Source organism: Trichosurus vulpecula, chromosome 4 (assembly GCF_011100635.1).
Source record: "Trichosurus vulpecula isolate mTriVul1 chromosome 4, mTriVul1.pri, whole genome shotgun sequence".
NCBI lineage: Eukaryota > Metazoa > Chordata > Mammalia > Diprotodontia > Phalangeridae > Trichosurus > Trichosurus vulpecula.
The window spans coordinates 373866273-373884358 of NC_050576.1; the positions used below are offsets into that span (position 1 = coordinate 373866273).

General features: G+C 39.0%; 1 protein-coding gene across 2 annotated transcripts in view; it reads right to left on the bottom strand.

Moving 5' to 3' along the window:
• NALCN (sodium leak channel, non-selective) overlaps positions 1 to 18086 on the bottom strand; it is a 502757-nt gene that overhangs the window by 16807 nt on the left and 467864 nt on the right. For both annotated transcript variants that reach the window (XM_036757854.1, XM_036757853.1), the window contains 6 exons: positions 6475 to 6568; positions 5884 to 5990; positions 5587 to 5661; positions 4466 to 4585; positions 2476 to 2544; positions 564 to 712 (listed from right to left, as the gene is read on the bottom strand). In XM_036757854.1, coding sequence (XP_036613749.1) covers positions 564 to 712; positions 2476 to 2544; positions 4466 to 4585; positions 5587 to 5661; positions 5884 to 5990; positions 6475 to 6568 — 614 coding nt within the window. The remainder of the gene's footprint in view (positions 1 to 563; positions 713 to 2475; positions 2545 to 4465; positions 4586 to 5586; positions 5662 to 5883; positions 5991 to 6474; positions 6569 to 18086) is intronic.

The window sequence follows — 18086 nt, forward strand, 5'->3', positions numbered from 1 at the left end:
CAATTTGGAATCTATTACTGTAGTCTGGATGAGAGATAATGAGGGCTTGTACCACTATGAATGAGAAGAAAGAAACAGATGCAAGAAAATCTGTGGAGGCAGGCTCAATGTAGCAAAACACAATCACTTATATTGAACTTAATTTCCCGAGCAAGATGCAAGTTGATAAAACAAAAACAATAATCACATCTCTTATCTCTATAAACTTAGCGATTATTGTCTAGACAAAATTCAAAATTATGTCTAAAGTTTTATTTTTCTGCACTGAAATATAGACTTAACACAGTGCATACTCAAGGCTGGGGCTTTTATATGCTAAGTTTTCAATGGAAAAAAAGTCTCAAGGTTTTTATGTAACATGATTATGCCTAATTCTGGCAGCTTTATTCTCTTTTGGTTTCCCATTTATTACCTTTGTCCTTCTTAGTCTCTGTCAGATAAAAACCCAAACAGCCAACCAACCACATAGATTTTTATAGCATCAGTCACATGCTTATGTATATAAAAATGGCGATGGTTTCTGTACTTCACTGAAAAAGGAAATAGATACTGGACATGCCAACCTGTTAATGTTCTCTCCATATTTCACCGTACCAAACAAAACAACTCCAGCGAAGGCATAACACAGCAGCAATAAAAACATCCCCACGATGATGAAGAAACTTTTGTACATGCTGACAACCACTGTCAAAAGGAGCATCTTCAGGGTTACCTGCAAACAGGAAGAAGACCATAACCCAATCACGTAGAAGAGCTGGGGGAAGAAGGACATGTTACTCCAGCAGATCGGCATAAAACAAATTCTCAAGATTTCTATACGTGGATAGCAACCAAAGCATGCTTTGCTTGAATCAGTGCCAGTTTCTAAAAGGGCTGACAGGATGTTTTAGTGTGAGGTTATGGTGTCAATAGTATTAGATGATAATTGACAAACATTTATTAAGCACCTACTATGTGCCAGGCTCTGAGCTAAGTGTTAGGATACAAGTACAAAAATAATACCTATTCTCAAAGTTCATTCACGATGGTGTTATCTGTGCAGTGATGATGATGACATGATGACATCAATGTATCAGAGATCCCAATCCCTTAGATGGCACATATGTAGTTTGCATTTATATTTCCCACCATATCTATTTCAAAACCTTCCTATTATTAGAGATTAAGTGCCATCAACAGGCAATGTGACTTCTCTATTACCTCACTATCTCTAGCCTTTTATTTCACATGACTGGCTAGTACTATTTTTCCTGGCTGCTAGAGCTTCAGACAATATTTGGTCCCTTTAACTTGGCCAAACAAACCCAGGAAGAAAGCATTGTCCAAGCTTTCTCTTAGAGGAATAAGGAGTCATTTTGATTCTTTTCAGTAACAATAAATCTTTTTTGGGGGGGATGGGGGTGGGAATAGCACTAGAATCATTACATAATAAGAGCTTTAAAACACAAAAGTTTGTTTATTTTGTAACTTATTCCAGGGCTGTCCAAAATGTGACTCACAGGGCTGTGTGCAGCCCCAAGTGTGATTTATGTGGCCCGCCTACAAGCACAGAAATTTACATAAATGCTTTAGTAAAGGAAGCCAAGCTACCTCAGAGCCCTCACTAAAATGGCAAATCAAAATATATTGTCTATTGTTTCAATAAAAACCTAAGGTGGTACAGCCCTGGCTCATGCTATACTTTGGGGATCGCAGACTGTCCCTTCTAGAAAAACAACAACAAAGCAATGGGAAAGAAAACAAACACACATGGACCTTTTCCTTTATATCCAAGAAGATGTTCCAGAGTCATTTTTCATAAGACTATAGGTTTGGATCTAGAGATCATACATTCTAATATGTTCATCTTATAGGTGGAGAACCTGGTTAAAGTGACTTTCTTAAAGTACAAAGGTGGGGTTGGACCCATGCTTGAACCCAGGGCCAACGTTCTTTTGCTGCACTATGCTGTTTCTCAACTGCAAGAAGTTCTTTTCAGTCTTCACAATTATCAGTGCCTACCTATCTAAGTTGCACTTTGAGTTTTGGTTATTTTACTGTCTTTATTATTTCCAGTATCATGAGGCTAAGATGACATAGTTTTGGTCTATAATAAACATACTCAGATTTTTTTTTTAACAAATGAAGATTCCCATTAAAAGCAAAGTTTATAACAGAAAGGAAACTGAACAGTGTTTTCATGGATGGTACAGATCTTTAATTGATGATTTATTTGGTTTACTGAATTTAAAAAAAAACCCATCATGCCATTGGAACCTACGATCCTATCTGAGCACAAGTAGCTCACTGAGCTAAGATAGCTACTGATATTGACGAGTTCTTAGGCCTAGGATTTTCAGTAAGTTCTTGTTAATTACCCTGAAAGACATCTAATTAAGTCCGAAGCCCTCCTTAGGAAGTTGATGCCAACTTATTATTGTATTCTGTCTTTACAATACAATAAACCTCCAGAAACACCATCTATGAGATACTTACATGTTTTCCACAAATGGAGAAAAACCTGAAGACAATCACACAGGCGCCCATCATATATGTATATGCATTCTGGAATTTAAATAGAAGAAAGAGTTTCATAATTTGCACAAGAAATTTTGTTCCAGTTCCAGTTCCATTTCTCATTTGAAGCCATCTGAGAAGTCTACTGAAAAATTGCTTTAATAAAATGTGGAAATCCATATAGGAAATTTGTCTAAGAAGGTTCTGAAAAGGTCACTGTCACATCTCATGAATAAATATTATACATAAAATGAAAATAATAAATGAGACTTGGGGCTCTGTTTTGCTTAGGTGGCTTCTATATTGAAGGATTATTATATAAAATAAGCATTTAATGATCATTTATTAAGTGCTTCCTGTGTGCAAAGCACTATGCTAGGCACTAGGGAGATTCAGCCCCTGCCTTCGTGTAATTTACAGATGAATAGAGGAGACTGTAAAGACATGGTTTTCATTTCTGTTGACCCTCAGGGTGGAAGATCTTGTGATGAAATATAAGGGATCACGGCATTTTGAGCTGAGAGAGACTTTCAAGTAGGGTAGTTCAACATTAGAATAGATTACCCAAGAAGATCTAAGCCTCTTCTTCTCTGCGAATCTTTAAAGACAAGACAGATGCTCATTAATCTAGGGTGATTTGGGTATGACATGTCCTTCCAGTGATGGTGACTAGGTGACCCCTTAAGCACACAGCTAATCCAATGAATCGTTATTTGTTGACCAAAAGTGACCTCACTAACTTTACAGTGAATTAAACAATTGTCTTATTAGAAGGGGAATATTCCATTAGCTAGAGCTCTAGTAACTACTCTGGTAAAAAAAAAAAAGCTGCCAAAGGATGTTTGTGCTGTATTGGGTCAGCCTAACCAAATGTCAGAGAAAAGCTTAAGAAGTGTCCTATTTATCATAAGATCACAGACCCAGAAAGGTGTGTGATTGCAGGATCATCAGCTTAGAACTGGAAGGTACTTCAGAGACATTGTAGCCCAACCCTCTTATTTTACGAGTGAGGAAACTGAGACTCATAGAAATAAAGTGAATGGCCCAAAATCACACAGGGATGGCTAAATTGACAGAGCTGGAATTTGAACCCTGGCTCTCAGAATCCAAATCCAGTACTCCTTATACCAGACCAAGCTACCCCTCCTACTTGGTAAAGTCCTCAAGCAGAAACACACCTGTGTCTATGAATATATTTTATGTGTGTTTGTTTGTGGGCTAGAAGGGCTTCAGTACTTCTTTTTAGATTATCAATTCTAAAATGTATGTTGATAAGTGTTACGTGGTTTCTGTGATAAGTGAGTATGGTTTCTGAATGAAGAACACAAGAAAGTGATCATAAGAGGGTGAGTTTCTCAGGTTTAAGAATTCCCATGTACAGTCCTCTGTGACCAGGGGGCTGTCAATCAGCTAGTGCTTATTAAGCACCTACTACGTGCCAGGCAACAGTGCTGCTTTTGGTCAAACCTTGAGTGTGAGAGATCACTTTTCTCGAGAGCATGCATTGGAAGGAAAATAAAACAAACAATGCATTGTTCTTCCCCATCCAATGAAGTACTAAACAAATTTGCTGGATCCTTCTCCCTCCACATGCCAACAACAGTGAGAATTGGGTTCAGAGGAAAGCTGCTGGTGCCTAGGGGTTGTGACAGCTCATCCTGGGAGAGCTTTACTTCTGTAGGAAGGCAGCATGATACATATCACCAATATAGCATTTTCTTAATAGAATCGGTTCTTGTAGATATGTGGGTTCTTTTGTGTTATAGACTATCTATGGCAAGCCATGCCACTGCCACTGGGGCTGAGTGGGAGAGTGTGTATGTGTACTCCAGAGACAAAGGAAGCAGTTTCTGAATTACCCAGTGTTTTGCCTCTTCCATACCTATGCTTTTCTCCATTTGCAGGTCTAATCTGGGATTAACTTTAATTATAATAAGCAACACAGTATTATTGCAAGTGGGGATCTTACAAGGAGAGCAAAGTGAAGTATCACCCAAATGACACCAAGGGAAGTCACCAAGAGGTCATATCGATTTCTTCGGCTCTGCCAGAAGCCAGCTGGTGACATGGCGATAATCTTCATTGTAACCTGGTAAACAATGGAGACAGGTAATGTGACTGATTTTTTTAGCAAAATTTTAATTTACTAAGCACAAATAGAGTCTAATACTAAATGGAAATGCAAACAAATTTTTTTATGAAATTTTTTTAAAAACTGAAATAGCCTGTGTAAATTAAAAGAAGTGTTTCTCACTAGACATGAGTCACTTTCTACAAAATACAAACTCATTATAAATTGAATGAGCTATAAATTATATTAATGGCAAGAGTCATTCCTCCACCCTCTGTCTTTCTCCCCCACTAATTTAGACAGCAGCATATTTTGCTTCCAAGTAAAGCACCCATAGGAATAAGAAACATCAAGTACCACACATTTATGAAATATAAATTCCAAGGTCCTAAAAAAATTGAACTGAACAGTGATTGTGCATCCAACATGTATTTTAAGGTAATCTTGGCTCTGTCAAGAGCAAACTCATGAGTCAGCTCTCCCTGCTGTATTTTGAATACCCTAAATCACTGATTGTGCAGCTAGCTCTAAATACTTGAGCTGACATCACTAACTCTGCCACAGCTCGGGCACAGCAGTCCACAGTGGTGTCTCGGCAGTTGGAAAAAGAAAAGAGAGCATTCATTATACAAATGGAAGCCACCAGTTTTTTAAAAGGAGATGTTCTAATGGTGTGCTTTCGAAACCAATTCTCTTAAAATAATGAAATGAAAACTTCCATTTTCATTTAAAGCTTCCATCTTAAAATGATGAAATGAGGGAAAGTGGTGTGGTACAGGGGAAAGAGAGTTAGATTTAAAATCAGAGAATCTGGGTTCAAATCCTAGCCCTGCCACTTGGGTGAATCACAGAGGTTGTCTTCTGACGGGCTCAGCCTCGTCATCTATAAAAATGAGGGGATTTGATGACACGCCCCTTACAGCGCTAACATTCTCATTCTATAATCTCTATACCCTATGAAAGTGATTATCAGGAAATGAGCAGAAACCACTTGGAAGGTCTTAAGCCTTTTACCATACCTCCAGGACAAAAATGAAGGTGAACACAACGGACATTGTTGCTAAAGGAACAGTCACTGGGTCTGCAACATCCCACTGAAATAGGAAAAGAAATAATATGTAGCCATGTGATTCCTAAAGATGGTTTTTCTCCTTCTCCCTATTAGGTGAAGCTTTTTATTTTTTTAAATGTGGCAGAGCTTATGTTTAGACAAGAATGGCAGCTTGCTATATTCTCAGCTAGATGGATGAATGAAAAAAATAATTTGCAAATGCATAGTGTGAAACAAAATATAAAAAAAAACCCAACAAATGTACCTTGACTGACAGCAGCACAGATTGAGCCAGGACCAGTACGGCAATAGTCCTCTTAAAAAAGGGATGCTGGGTAATGTCATACATTTTAGCTCTAAAACCATCATTATCTGCAAAAGAAGGATTTTTGTAAGGGCATTTTAGTCCTGGGTCACATTTGCTTTCTTGTTTTTCATTTTCTATAATGATCTTCTCAAGATGCATTCAACATTTTTTTTTCCTGCTACAGTTTTAATCTAACTTTGAATATTTAAAAACAACAACTGCATGAAGCCTTTAATACTGAGAGGACAGCCACATTTCTGTCAAGTTAATATATTTCACTCGCATTATTAAAAGGCAAGCACAAATATATTTTATTTAAAAATTCATTTTTTTCATTAAGGCTTATCCTAAAAGCACTGAAGCACAACCTTTGGGCGGCTAGTTTTAATAGCCTTATGCAGAGATCTGTGGTTAGATGGCTGTTTCTACATTAACTTATGCACAACCTCCTAGTGGCCTCGCGATTATTATTTTAATTTAAATCTTAGACTCCTGGGGAATCATGAACACTAGTGCCCAACATGAATGAAATCAGAGCATCTTTGATACCCGGGCGAGGTGGGAGATGAAGAGGTTGTGCTATCTTCAGTCTGCTTTTCAGATCTTCCCATCTTCTCTGATCTACAGTCAGTAACGCCGTTCCCTTAATAAACAAAGGAAAGCATAAAAAGCCTTTTGTCATCTAAACCCAGAACATTGCAAATGTGGTCATCATAAGACAAAAAAAAACACACACACACAGTGCTGCTTTTTGGAACTTTAAAAGACAGCACTTCTTCTCACACGGGGGCACTTGGGTAAACAGGGTCAGAGTTTCTCTCCCTCACCTTGAGGGCAGTCCCAAAGTTGACACTTTGGCTGAAGACCCTACTCAGTGAGCAGACTTATTGCTCTATGTAGACCTCGGATAGCCAGCTGTGGAAAACATGAGTTGTATATCTGATTTTCTACTTGCTCAAATCAAACAAAGAGAGGGAATACCTGCTTAAACAGCAGCTAATTTTCATTCTGTTTCATTACAGAAGGCATTGCAACAAAATAATGGCTTACTATCATTACATTAGCTTGTGAAAGTATTTCTCCATCCCTCCTATCTTCCCATTGTCCTGAAAATGTGCAGTCTTATAAACCGTAAGGAAGAGACATCAGGTGATAAGACAAAGGACTGGTGAGGAGGGAACCAGTGCACTGAATTCTGCCAATCCTCCAATAAGCAGCAGAATGATTATATAGCAAATTCTTCTATTAGAAAATTGTCACATTTAGGTGCAAGCAGATTGCAGGTGGTTGAGACAAAACAAAATAGACCCAACCCAATATAATTCAAGGATTCTGAAAAGCAAAGTTTTCCCTGTAACTCCAGTTCATTTAATGAAGGGCACAGATATGCAAGGTTGGAGAGACTTCAGGAGTGATTGCTCATTCATTCACTCAGGAAACATTGAGCTCCTGTTGTGTCCTAGACACTGTGAGATATATGAAAAGGCAGAATATTTGGTCTCTGCCATTCAGTCACTTAGAATGTAGCGATTAAATTCCAGAAAAAACTGCTAATTGGTTGTAATTTCTTACCTAGAAATACTTATAAGCTATCAGAGCCAACACTATTTTCATGCTACTATATAGTCCTTTTTCTCCCCACCTTATTCTATTCCCTCCCTTCTTTTCTCTACATTTTTGCTGCTTTGAGAGAGCAGAGACATCTAGGTTCAAATTCTGCCTTCCTCTAACACTTCTGGATGACCCTGATTAATTAACATAATAAAATTAACATCTTTGAGACTCAGTTTTCTCGCCTATAAAATGGGGTTAATAATACTTTTACTAAGTACCTCACTTGGTTGCTGTGAAGATCAGATAAGACAAAGTGTTAAATCACCAATAAAACTGGGGTTCACGAATTCACGAGGGGTCCATGAACTTGGATGGTTAAAAAAAAAACATATCTCGATTTTCACTAAAAATAAACTGAAATTCAGCGTCCTTAAATTATTTAACTCCATTATTTTGAGAAGGAGTTCATAGGCTTCCCTCTGACTGCAAGGGATTCATGACACACAAAAAAATGAAGAACCCCAGCTACACAGGGATAAGGATTAGATTTGTGCTTTCACTAGCATAGGAAACTCTCTACCACATTTCTTTCTTTTTTTTTTTTTTGGGCAGGGCAATTGGGGTTAAGTGACTTGCCCAAGGTCACACAGCTAGTACATTTGTCATGTGCCTGAGGCCGGATTTGAACTCAGGCCCTCCTGACTCCAGGGCCGGTGCTCTACTCACTGAGCCACCCAAACTGCCCCAAACTCTCTCCTCTACCAATGCAGGTTGGCACCTTCTATGCAAATTCTAGTCTTGCCAATATGGATCACAGGTGGGATTGAAACCTTGGTCTTCACAGCTACAAGGCTAGCTCTCTATCTAGTACACCACTTTATCTCTCCTAAATGAACATATAAATGTCCGTTTGTTAGTATTGTTTATTATTATTATTATTATTATTCCTTCTCCTCTTCTTTCTCTCAGGCAATATGTAAATATGCTTTCTCCTTAGAAGACAACAGTTCTTATCAAGACTTAAAGCTGCCAGGCCCCTCCTCCAGATTCAACACCACCTTGCCCCAAGAGCAAACATCTGGGCCATGGAAAGAAAGGCTACAAGTGTCCTGCAAGCCTGGATGAGGGCACTGGAGTTGGAGGCAGGACACTTGGGTTGGAATCCTGACTCTGCCACTGATTAGTCATGTGACATTGGCCTGAGTAACCCTATCTCTCTGAGGGTCAATTTCCTCACCTTTAAAATGAGGAGGCTGGGTGAGATCAGAGGGCCCTTGTTTTGGAGTCGTAAGGAACCTTAGACGTCATTAGGTCTATTCTTTCCTCTATTTTTCTCTATATTTGTATCTGAGGAAAGTAAAGCCCAAGAAAGCCTTTAAAAACAGCTGCCAAATGAAATAATTTTAATATATGATTTGAAATATTCTATGATCACCATCAGCACTTTAAAAAAAAAGAGAGATTGGGCACTGAGTTATGACTGCCTGGCTGCCCCCTATACCTGGAATTCTCTCCTTCCTCATCTGTACCTCTTGGTATCCCTGGGCTTCCTTTGAGTCTCAGCTAAAATCCTTTTCTACAAGAGGCTTGTCCTGATCCCCTATGATGGTAGTACATTTATCCTTTCCACATTGCAACTTCCCCCATTGTAGTTTCAATATATCACAGGTTAGTGTGAGAAATTAAATGGCAATTTTGGGGGAATTTTGTGGAAGTCACAGATGACACATGAAGGCCAGCAAATGATGCAGAGCCTATGACCAAATACTTAACACAAGTTTTACAATAATAATATAAACGCTCATTGAAAGAAAAACCAAAAATTCAGACTTCTTCTCCCGTACAAAGGAAGGGCCAAAACTTTTTACTAGATTTTCCAGATCGTACCTCACCTCTGCAATGTAGAAGTGATAACGATAAATTCTTTGTTGGATATCTCCAACTTATTGTGTATCTCATCTGTATGTTGTGGTTTGCATGTTGTCTTAGGGAGCCTGTGAGCTCCTTGACAGTGGTGCTGTCAATAGAATGTAAGCTCCCTGTGGGCCACGGACCTTTTCATTTTTGTCTTTGCATCCCAGTACCTAACACTGGGACACGTTAGGCATTGAATAAAATTTTACCAATAGATTCATTGATGTTCCTTCTAAGTCTTCTCCTTTTGAGAATAACTGTACTAATTTTCCTCAAACATTTCTCATGAGCCATGGTTTATAGACTCCCTGACCTCAGTTAGGTGGCACAGTGGATAGAATGATGGGCCTGGAGTGAGGAAGATTCCTGTTCCTGAGTTCAAATCTGTCCTCAGATACTTACTAGCTGTGTGTCTCTGGACACAATTCTGTTTGCCTCAGTTTTCTCATTTGGAAAATGAACTGAAGAAGGAAGTGGAAAACCATTCCATTGTCTTAGTCAAGACAACCCCAAGTGGTGTCACAAAGAGTCTGACATGACTGAAAAATGACCTAACAGCAAAACAAATGCTCCTATGCCATGTTAGTTACCATTACAAAATCATAGAATCTCAAAGTTGCAAGGTATTTTGTAGGCTATTTTATCTAACAAAGAATTCTCCACAATATCACTGACAAGGGTCAACTAGTTCTTGCCTGAAGGACTCCAGTAAAGGGAAAGACATTGCCTTCAGAGACAAATCATCCTACTTTCATACATCATTATGAGTGACTTTTTCCTTATTTCAAACCTAAATATGCCTCTCTTCACTGTACCTGCATTGCTCCAAGTTCTGTGTTCTGGGTCTAAGCAGAACAAGTGTAATCCCTTTTCCGTGGGGCAACCCTTTAAATGATTGAAGCCAGTTAATATTGCTGTTTGAGCTGACGAATGCACTAAGATTTTTGGGACACCCTCTATGTTCCCTGTCTTCTCTTCTCCAGGCTAAATATTCTTAGTTCCTTCATTGATCCTTACATGGCAATATCCAGTCCCTTCACCATCCTAGATGCTCTCCTTGGGAAGACCTCTGGGTTTTCAACTGACTTTCTCTTCTGTGTGGCAATGTATGGTCATGTTTTTCAAATGCTAGATGTACATATTTATGTAATAAATGCTAACATGTACATAGAAGTTCATGCCTGCAAAAGGATTTCACATGCATAAACTCATTTGACCCTAACAGTAAAAATGAGAAATAGGGAATACAATTATGATTACCATTTTACAGATAAGGAAAGAGGCCCTGAGAAGTTAAGTAACTTGGCCAAGGTCACATGGGTAGTTAGCATTCTCATTCCAAATCCAATGATCTTCCTACTACACTGTATTTCCTTTCTCATGATATAGATAGTACAGTAGATTTAAAAGTTCATTCATTTATGCATCAGTGTCCTAATTAAATCAGTAAATGGGCTGGTAAAATATTTAGATTTGTTTATGTCACTTTTAGAGCAATTGTCTAAGTGAAAATGCTTAAACTATTTCAAAAATTCATTTTTCTTATTATTGACCCTGCAGGAAAGCTGCTTCTAACCAGACCCACCAGGGACTGAAAACACCTCTTCTGTTTGTTGGCAGGGAAAATGGGAGAAGGAGGAAAGAAACGATCTGGAGGGAGATTTCTTGACAATGGAATGCTCACAGGGAAGAGGAAACCATTCTCTGGTTCGTGAGTAAGTTCAGCAAAGAAAATGATCCCCTGTGAGGATGAGGGGGGAGTTGCTTCCCTTGGGCTATAGAGAGGATTTTTGGCACAAGTATCACTGGATTCCAGAGCAAAAGGTCCCTTAGATACTGGCTGGGAACAAAAATCCAGACTTCTATCATGTAGGATGAGAGAATTCTTGTAGGGATTCTATTTATCACAGGATAAAAAAAAATCTAGCCTATGGTTAATTTTTTTTATATTGAGTGATGTCTTTGTTTTCAAATTTAAAAGAACACAAATGATAATGATATTGGGGGGGTGGATTTAGATAAAGATGAATGGGAAGCTCTCTAGGATGAAAATCTGGAGAGATAATCTGGGGACAACCTGATATATACTCTAGATTTGGAGAGAATGGATTTATAGGTTTCAGAAAAAGGACAGTTATGACCCTGTGGCCTAAATTTCTAGAGGGGAAGACATTTAGCTGCCATCAATGAATACAAGCAACAACATTCACTGAACTACATCTCAGGTATTGAAAGAACTAGTGGTTTATAGTCGCTGTTTAAACCACTGTCAGTGATACTTGATAGATGCTGGAGAAGGAGGGACATGAATTTGTAGAGCTATTAAATGCAAGTGGGATTTGCCTTGTTTTTGTAAAACTGAGGGTAGACAGGTCCATTGGTTGATTCAGTAACGACCTCTGAACAAATGACTCCCACATCTGTATACCAAACTACAGGCTCTTGTCTTCTAATACTTGTTCAACGTTTCTACCTGGATGTTCTGACAATGCTTCAAACTAAATATGTCCCCAAATAAACTCATCTATTTCTTCTGTAAATCCACTGCTCTTTCCAAAGTTCCCCTCTCCACTGAGGGTACTATCACCTCCAAGTCATCCAGATGTATAATCTTGAAGTCATCCTTGGATCTTCCCTCTCTCTCCATATTTAGTGTTTCCAAGTCCTATAGAGTCTACTTTTAGGGTGTTTTCATATACGCCCTTTTTTCTCCACTGAACCCAGCTCACTCATACCATTTTAATACCCTCCTAATGATTCTTTTGGCCACCACTTTCTTGACTTGCCAAACCACCTTTTACCCAGCTCCCAAATAATCTTCATAAGGTACATGTCTGACCATGTCACTCCCCTATTCAAAAACCATTAGTGAATCCTTATTGCTTCTAAGATAAAATTAAAAATCCTTAGATAGCCATTCAGTCCTGTTTCCTACCACTGCCCTTCATCAACACTGTTTTCCAGTCCAACAGATTTATTTGTTTTTCCCTGGACTCAACAGTCTATCTCCTATATCCAAAAATTCATCTGGGAGACTCATTTCGATCTTTCTCCTTATAAAGTTAAAAATTCTTATCTTTCTCCAAGGCTAGCTCAGGGCAGCCTCCCTTGATCCCCCTCTACTCCTCCAGCCCTTACTCCTCTCTCAAAGAACCTTGTTCTAGGGTTCTTGGATCTTTACCTTATGCCCCCACTCCCTCACTCCAGTCTTCATCTTATATTATACTTTCTGGTAGTCATGGCATAGGAGACGATGAGAGAGGAACTCTTGCCTTGAGAGTCAAATACTATCTCTGAGGCTTACAGCCTGTGTGACCTTGGGTAAGTCACTTGATTGCCTTCCTTTGTAAAATTATCTTTCCCTTTTGGACTGGATGGCTTCTGAGGTTCCTTCAAGCTCTATACTTATGTAGATCCCTTAGAGGCACAAGCTGTTTTGTACTTTTTTTGCCTTACACATGGCATATCTTTAATAAATACTTGGTGAATGTTGAATTTAATTTATAGAAATTGGGACAATGGGTATAAGTTGTAGAGAGACACACACAATAGTGGTAGCTAGCATTTAAATAGTGCCTGAAGGTTTGCAAAACAATTTGTAAATATTATTTCATTTTTACAACAATCCTGGGAAGTAGGTGCTATTATTGTCTCAATTTCACCAATGAGGAAACTGAGGCAAACAGGTTGAATGACTTGCCCAGGGTTACATACCTAGTGAAAGAAGGAGCTGTGGTTTTTTGTTTGTTAGTTTTTGGTCTTTGTTTGTATCTCCAGTGTTAGCACAATGCCTGCCATATAGCAGGTGCTTCATAAATGCTAGTTGACTGACTAGTAAGTATCTGAGGCTAAGTTTGAACCCAAGTCTGCCTGATTCCAGGTCCAACCCACTAGCTAATATGTCACTTAGCAGCCTCTAATGACCTAAAGTACGGAAACACTTCTTAACAGTCATTCTAGTCAAAGTGGCAGGTCAGTTTTCCAGCAGAGGCCACTTGTTGGGAGGGTTCAGAATTAGGTGGGACAGAATATAGCTAGAACTGTCTAATTCTGACATTCATTTTTGTTGTTGTTCAGTTGTATCCATCCCTTCATGACCCCATTTGGGGTTTTCTCGGCAAAGACACTGGAATGGTTTGCCATTTCTTTCTCCAGCTCATTTTACAGATCAGGATCTGAGGCAAACAGGTTTATGTGACTTGCCTAGGGTTAGACAGCTAGTAAGTGTCTGAGGCCAGATTTGAACTCAGGACTCCAGGCCCAGCACTTTAGCCACTGAGCCACCTAGCCAACCTAATACTCTTGTTGTTTGTCCTCCATTCTTGAAGAGGATCAATAACATCGGCAGGGGGATGTCTTGATGGCAAGTGGACTGAATTTAAGTGAGGCAGAGCTATACAAAATAATCAGCCCCATTCTCTCCTCCAGGGTCATCAGAGTCCAGTGGCAAGACATAGGTCAGGACAGCTGAAGATGATCTCAGATATAGTGGGAGACTTTGGTCTTTTTAAGCTAAGGTCTTTCCCAGGTCTCAGTTTGTCTGAGGCAAAACCCATTCATTGATTTAAGGGTAGGTGGTGCAGTGGATAGAGCACTGGACTCAGAGTCAGGAAGACTCATCTTCCTGAGTTCAAATTTGGCCTGAGACACTTATCAGCTGTGTGACACTAGGCAAACCACTTAACCCTCTTTGCCTCAGTTCCTCATCTGTAAAATGAGCTGAAGAAGGAAATGGCAAACCACTCTAGTATCTTTGCTGAGAAAACCCCAAATGGCATCAAAAGAGTTGGCACGAATGCACAACTGAACAGCCCTAACATTGACTAGATCTATATCTATCTATCTATCTATCTATCTATATATATACATATGTGTATACATATATATACACATACATTCATAATTATACACAATATATATATGTGTGTATACATATGTGTGTATAACCATATACATACAAATCATAGGAATATATACACAACATATGTATACATGTGTGTACACACATGTATGTACACACATATATAGTATGTGTGTATATGTATATATAGAGAGGTATATGTGTATAAACACACATATACACATATATACATACACACACAAATCATAGGAGTATGGATCTGGAAAGGAACTTAGAGGCAATTGAGTCAAATGCCCTAATTTTAAAAATAAGGAAACTGAGGCTGAAAGACTGGGGTCAGAACCCGTATCAGAACCAGGATCTGAACTAACTTCCTTGACTGTGCCACCTCGTGGCTAATCCTTAGTATTACGCCAACCAGAAAGCACTTGAATAGCAAATACAAAAGGACTGATTTCAGAAGCTTTAAAAAGGACGTAATTTGCTTAAGAAGAACTGTTTTTTAAAGACATAAGGGACTCTCTTTCCCGTTCTGCCTAATTCTGAATCATAAAAAACATCACTCCTAGTGCTCACCTTATTCCCCATGTTCCTATTTCATACCTCTCACGTTGATTACCTGACTGAGAAGGAGACAGAATATATATCTGCAACCCTGTCTATCCACCACTAGGGAAGACTTTATCCAACAATTTAAATTTTCATTTTTAAAACTTAAGGGAGAAGCCTTTCTGGGTGGATTAGAGGTGATTTAGATATTTGCTGCAAAGGAGAATTTTTCAAGGCTGCGAAGCGGATCTAATTGCTTTCAGCATGCACCTGACTATAGGTCCAATATTCTCACTTCCCTTTTCTCTGTAATCTTCCTGTCTCCCCCTCCCCGCTCCTCCCCCCCTCCCCACGTTCCCATTTCTGGATCTTCAGAAAGCTTTTTTCTCTACCTGGAATGTTGCATGCGGCATAGTGGATCATGCACTGGACTTGGAATCAGGAAGACCTGAGCTCACATTCTTGCCTCAGATACTTGCTTACCACGGGCAAGTTGCTCAATTGATCTGTGCCTCAGTTTCTTCGTATGTAAAATGAAAAAGTTGAACACCATGCACTCTAAGGTCTTTTCCAGCTGTGATTTATGATCCTTATAAGCACCTTCTCTTCTTTCTTTTAAAAAAATAAATTTAAATTTATTTTTTTTTAAAGACTGGGTTTTTTATTCTCAGTCTGGAAGCTAAGGGATCACTCATTGGCCAGTCCCATTTGGATTGGCACGGGACCTTTGACCTGCTCCAGTTTGCCCCTCCTTAGGCATCCAGGTACTTCTGCCACTCCTGAGCGTTCAGCATATTTATGCTGAACTGCTGAACTTAGTGATTAAAAACTCAGTGAACCTGATTGGCTTAACTCTCTCCAGAGCAGAAGAGATCCACCAGCTTCAGCATCCTCCTAGCAAGATTACAGATCTGGCTCTCTTTTTCCTTTTAAAACCTTGCTCAAGCCACCCCTCCACTATGCCTTCTCAGATTAGCTTCTTCTGGCTCTGGTTGGTCCAGGTACTTTAGCACTCTATCTATATTTGTATGTAGTTTAATTATTTATTAATTTGTTTCCCCTTGGACATGCATTTCTATTCAGCTTCACTCATTTGTTCTGTCATGGCTTCTAATTCCTATAGCAGTGTGGGGCATGGTGCTTTGAACAAGCAACATGGTGCATGAAAGGCAGCATGGTGTACAGTGTTGGACCAGGAATGAAGATCTTCCTCAAATCTTATTTCTTACATTTACTAGCCATGTGACTTAAGTCATTTAACCTCTCTATTTCTCAGTTTCCTCATCTACAAAAGAAAGGGGTTAGACTTGATGACCTTTATAAAGTTCCTTCTAGCTCTAAATCTATATTCTACGGTGACACATTTTGTGTTGAAAGTCCCATGGTGGTTGTTTTACATGGCTCTACGATGCCCACACGGACCTTGTCCACTTCCCTTTATTGGCTATTTTACTTGGAAAAATGAGGCCCACTCTCTGTTGTTAGCAGAGAAAAATATAATGATCTCAGACAATTGGCATTTTCTTGATCATAAATGTATGCCTGCCACTCTATATCTTGACAATGAATATTTATAATGATTCCTCTAGGGTCCTAGAAGATCTAGCAATGTTTCTGAATAAGTAAAACAAGTTTAATAATTTTCAACATAACTTTTGTATTACAGATAGTTTATTGTGTCCTAATTTTTCAAAGATTAGTGACCTATGCATGAATATATGTGACTCACTCAGCCTGAATGTGTGATTAACAAGAACATCCTATTCTATAATACTGTTAAAATAACTCGTGGAAACCAGGTAGATGGCTTCTGCAACATTCTCATCACATAACTCTCACCCCCCTCCCCCAAAAAATAAACAAACTAAAACAAAAACCCAACCTTCAGAAGGTCCTTATAAACTTGTAGAAAAAACAAAACAAAACCAAATTCCTTTGCCTGGAGTACAAGGTCCCCTACGATATGGCTGCACCCTAACTCTCCAATTTAATCTCACATTCCTCCTCTTGTACGTAGCTTATTCTTCAGTCCTAATTTTTCTGACACACATGCTTTTGCTCATGCCAGCCAATATCTAGAATGTCATCATAAACCCAGCTCCACTGATGGAGATTTCCTTCAAAAAAATCTTCCACTAATTCTCCTAGTTTTACCCATACAGGATCAACCTACTGCTATTAGCTCCTACAACATTATCTTTGCATTTCACTCATGGACTTATGCTCTGGTTTGTATTATATCTATATCTATATATCTATATCTATATCTATGCACACATCCTCTTGAGACAAGGATCACATCTTCTTCATCTTTGTGCCATAGGTATCTAGGCACCACTCAGTGCCTAGCAAAGTATCTTCCCAAAGAATGCATTCAGGAAATATTTAATAATTCTATGAATAGCATGTGTCTCTTCCTCTGGCACATGCCTGTCTACTGGGAATTAATAAGCATTTAAGTGCCAACTATGTGCTGACCACAGGAAATACGGAGACTAAAACAAAGTAGCGTGCCTTCATAGAGTTTAATTTGATTGGGGGAAATGACATACAAGTAAATCCAAACTATATTTAAAGTCAGGATAGAGAGTCAACCTATAATTTTGTTGATAGAAGGAAATTCTGTATGCAGAAACTCACTCCACCAGTGCAGGTCTACAACTTGTATTCTTAGAGAGTTGCCTAGAGAATTAAGAGGCCAAGTTCAGGGAGGCACACACCTGCATGTCAGATCACTCCTAGTTTGGAAGCTATCTCTTGATCTACTATGTAATGCTTCATTTTATAAATATTACTTGCAAAGAGCACTTGAACTGAATTTTGAAGGAAACTAAAGATTTTCTGATGCCAAGGAGAAAATGTATTCCAGCTTGTGCAAGGCACAGAAACAGATAGATTTTCACATGTGAAGAAAGGCAATTACATCCACAGAGAACAGGATGGGAAATAATAGATAGGTAAATGGAAGGCTAGAGCTGTATTGGTCCTGCATTTAAATGCCACATGAAGGAGTTTGTATTTCAACCTAGAGGCAAGAAGTTACCACCGAAGCTTTTTGCATGGCAGGAAGAGTAACACGATCAGACGTCTTCTTTAGAAACATGACTTTAGCAGCTGGGCAGAGTATGGTTTAAGGAGCGGTGACACTCAGAAGAAGGGGCCCAGCCAGGAAGCTATAACAATATTAAAGGTGAGAGGTGATGAAGGCCTGAATTAGGATGGCATCTATGTGCACTGAGAGGAGGAAACAGATGTGAGAGATATTGTAGGAATAAAATCATTA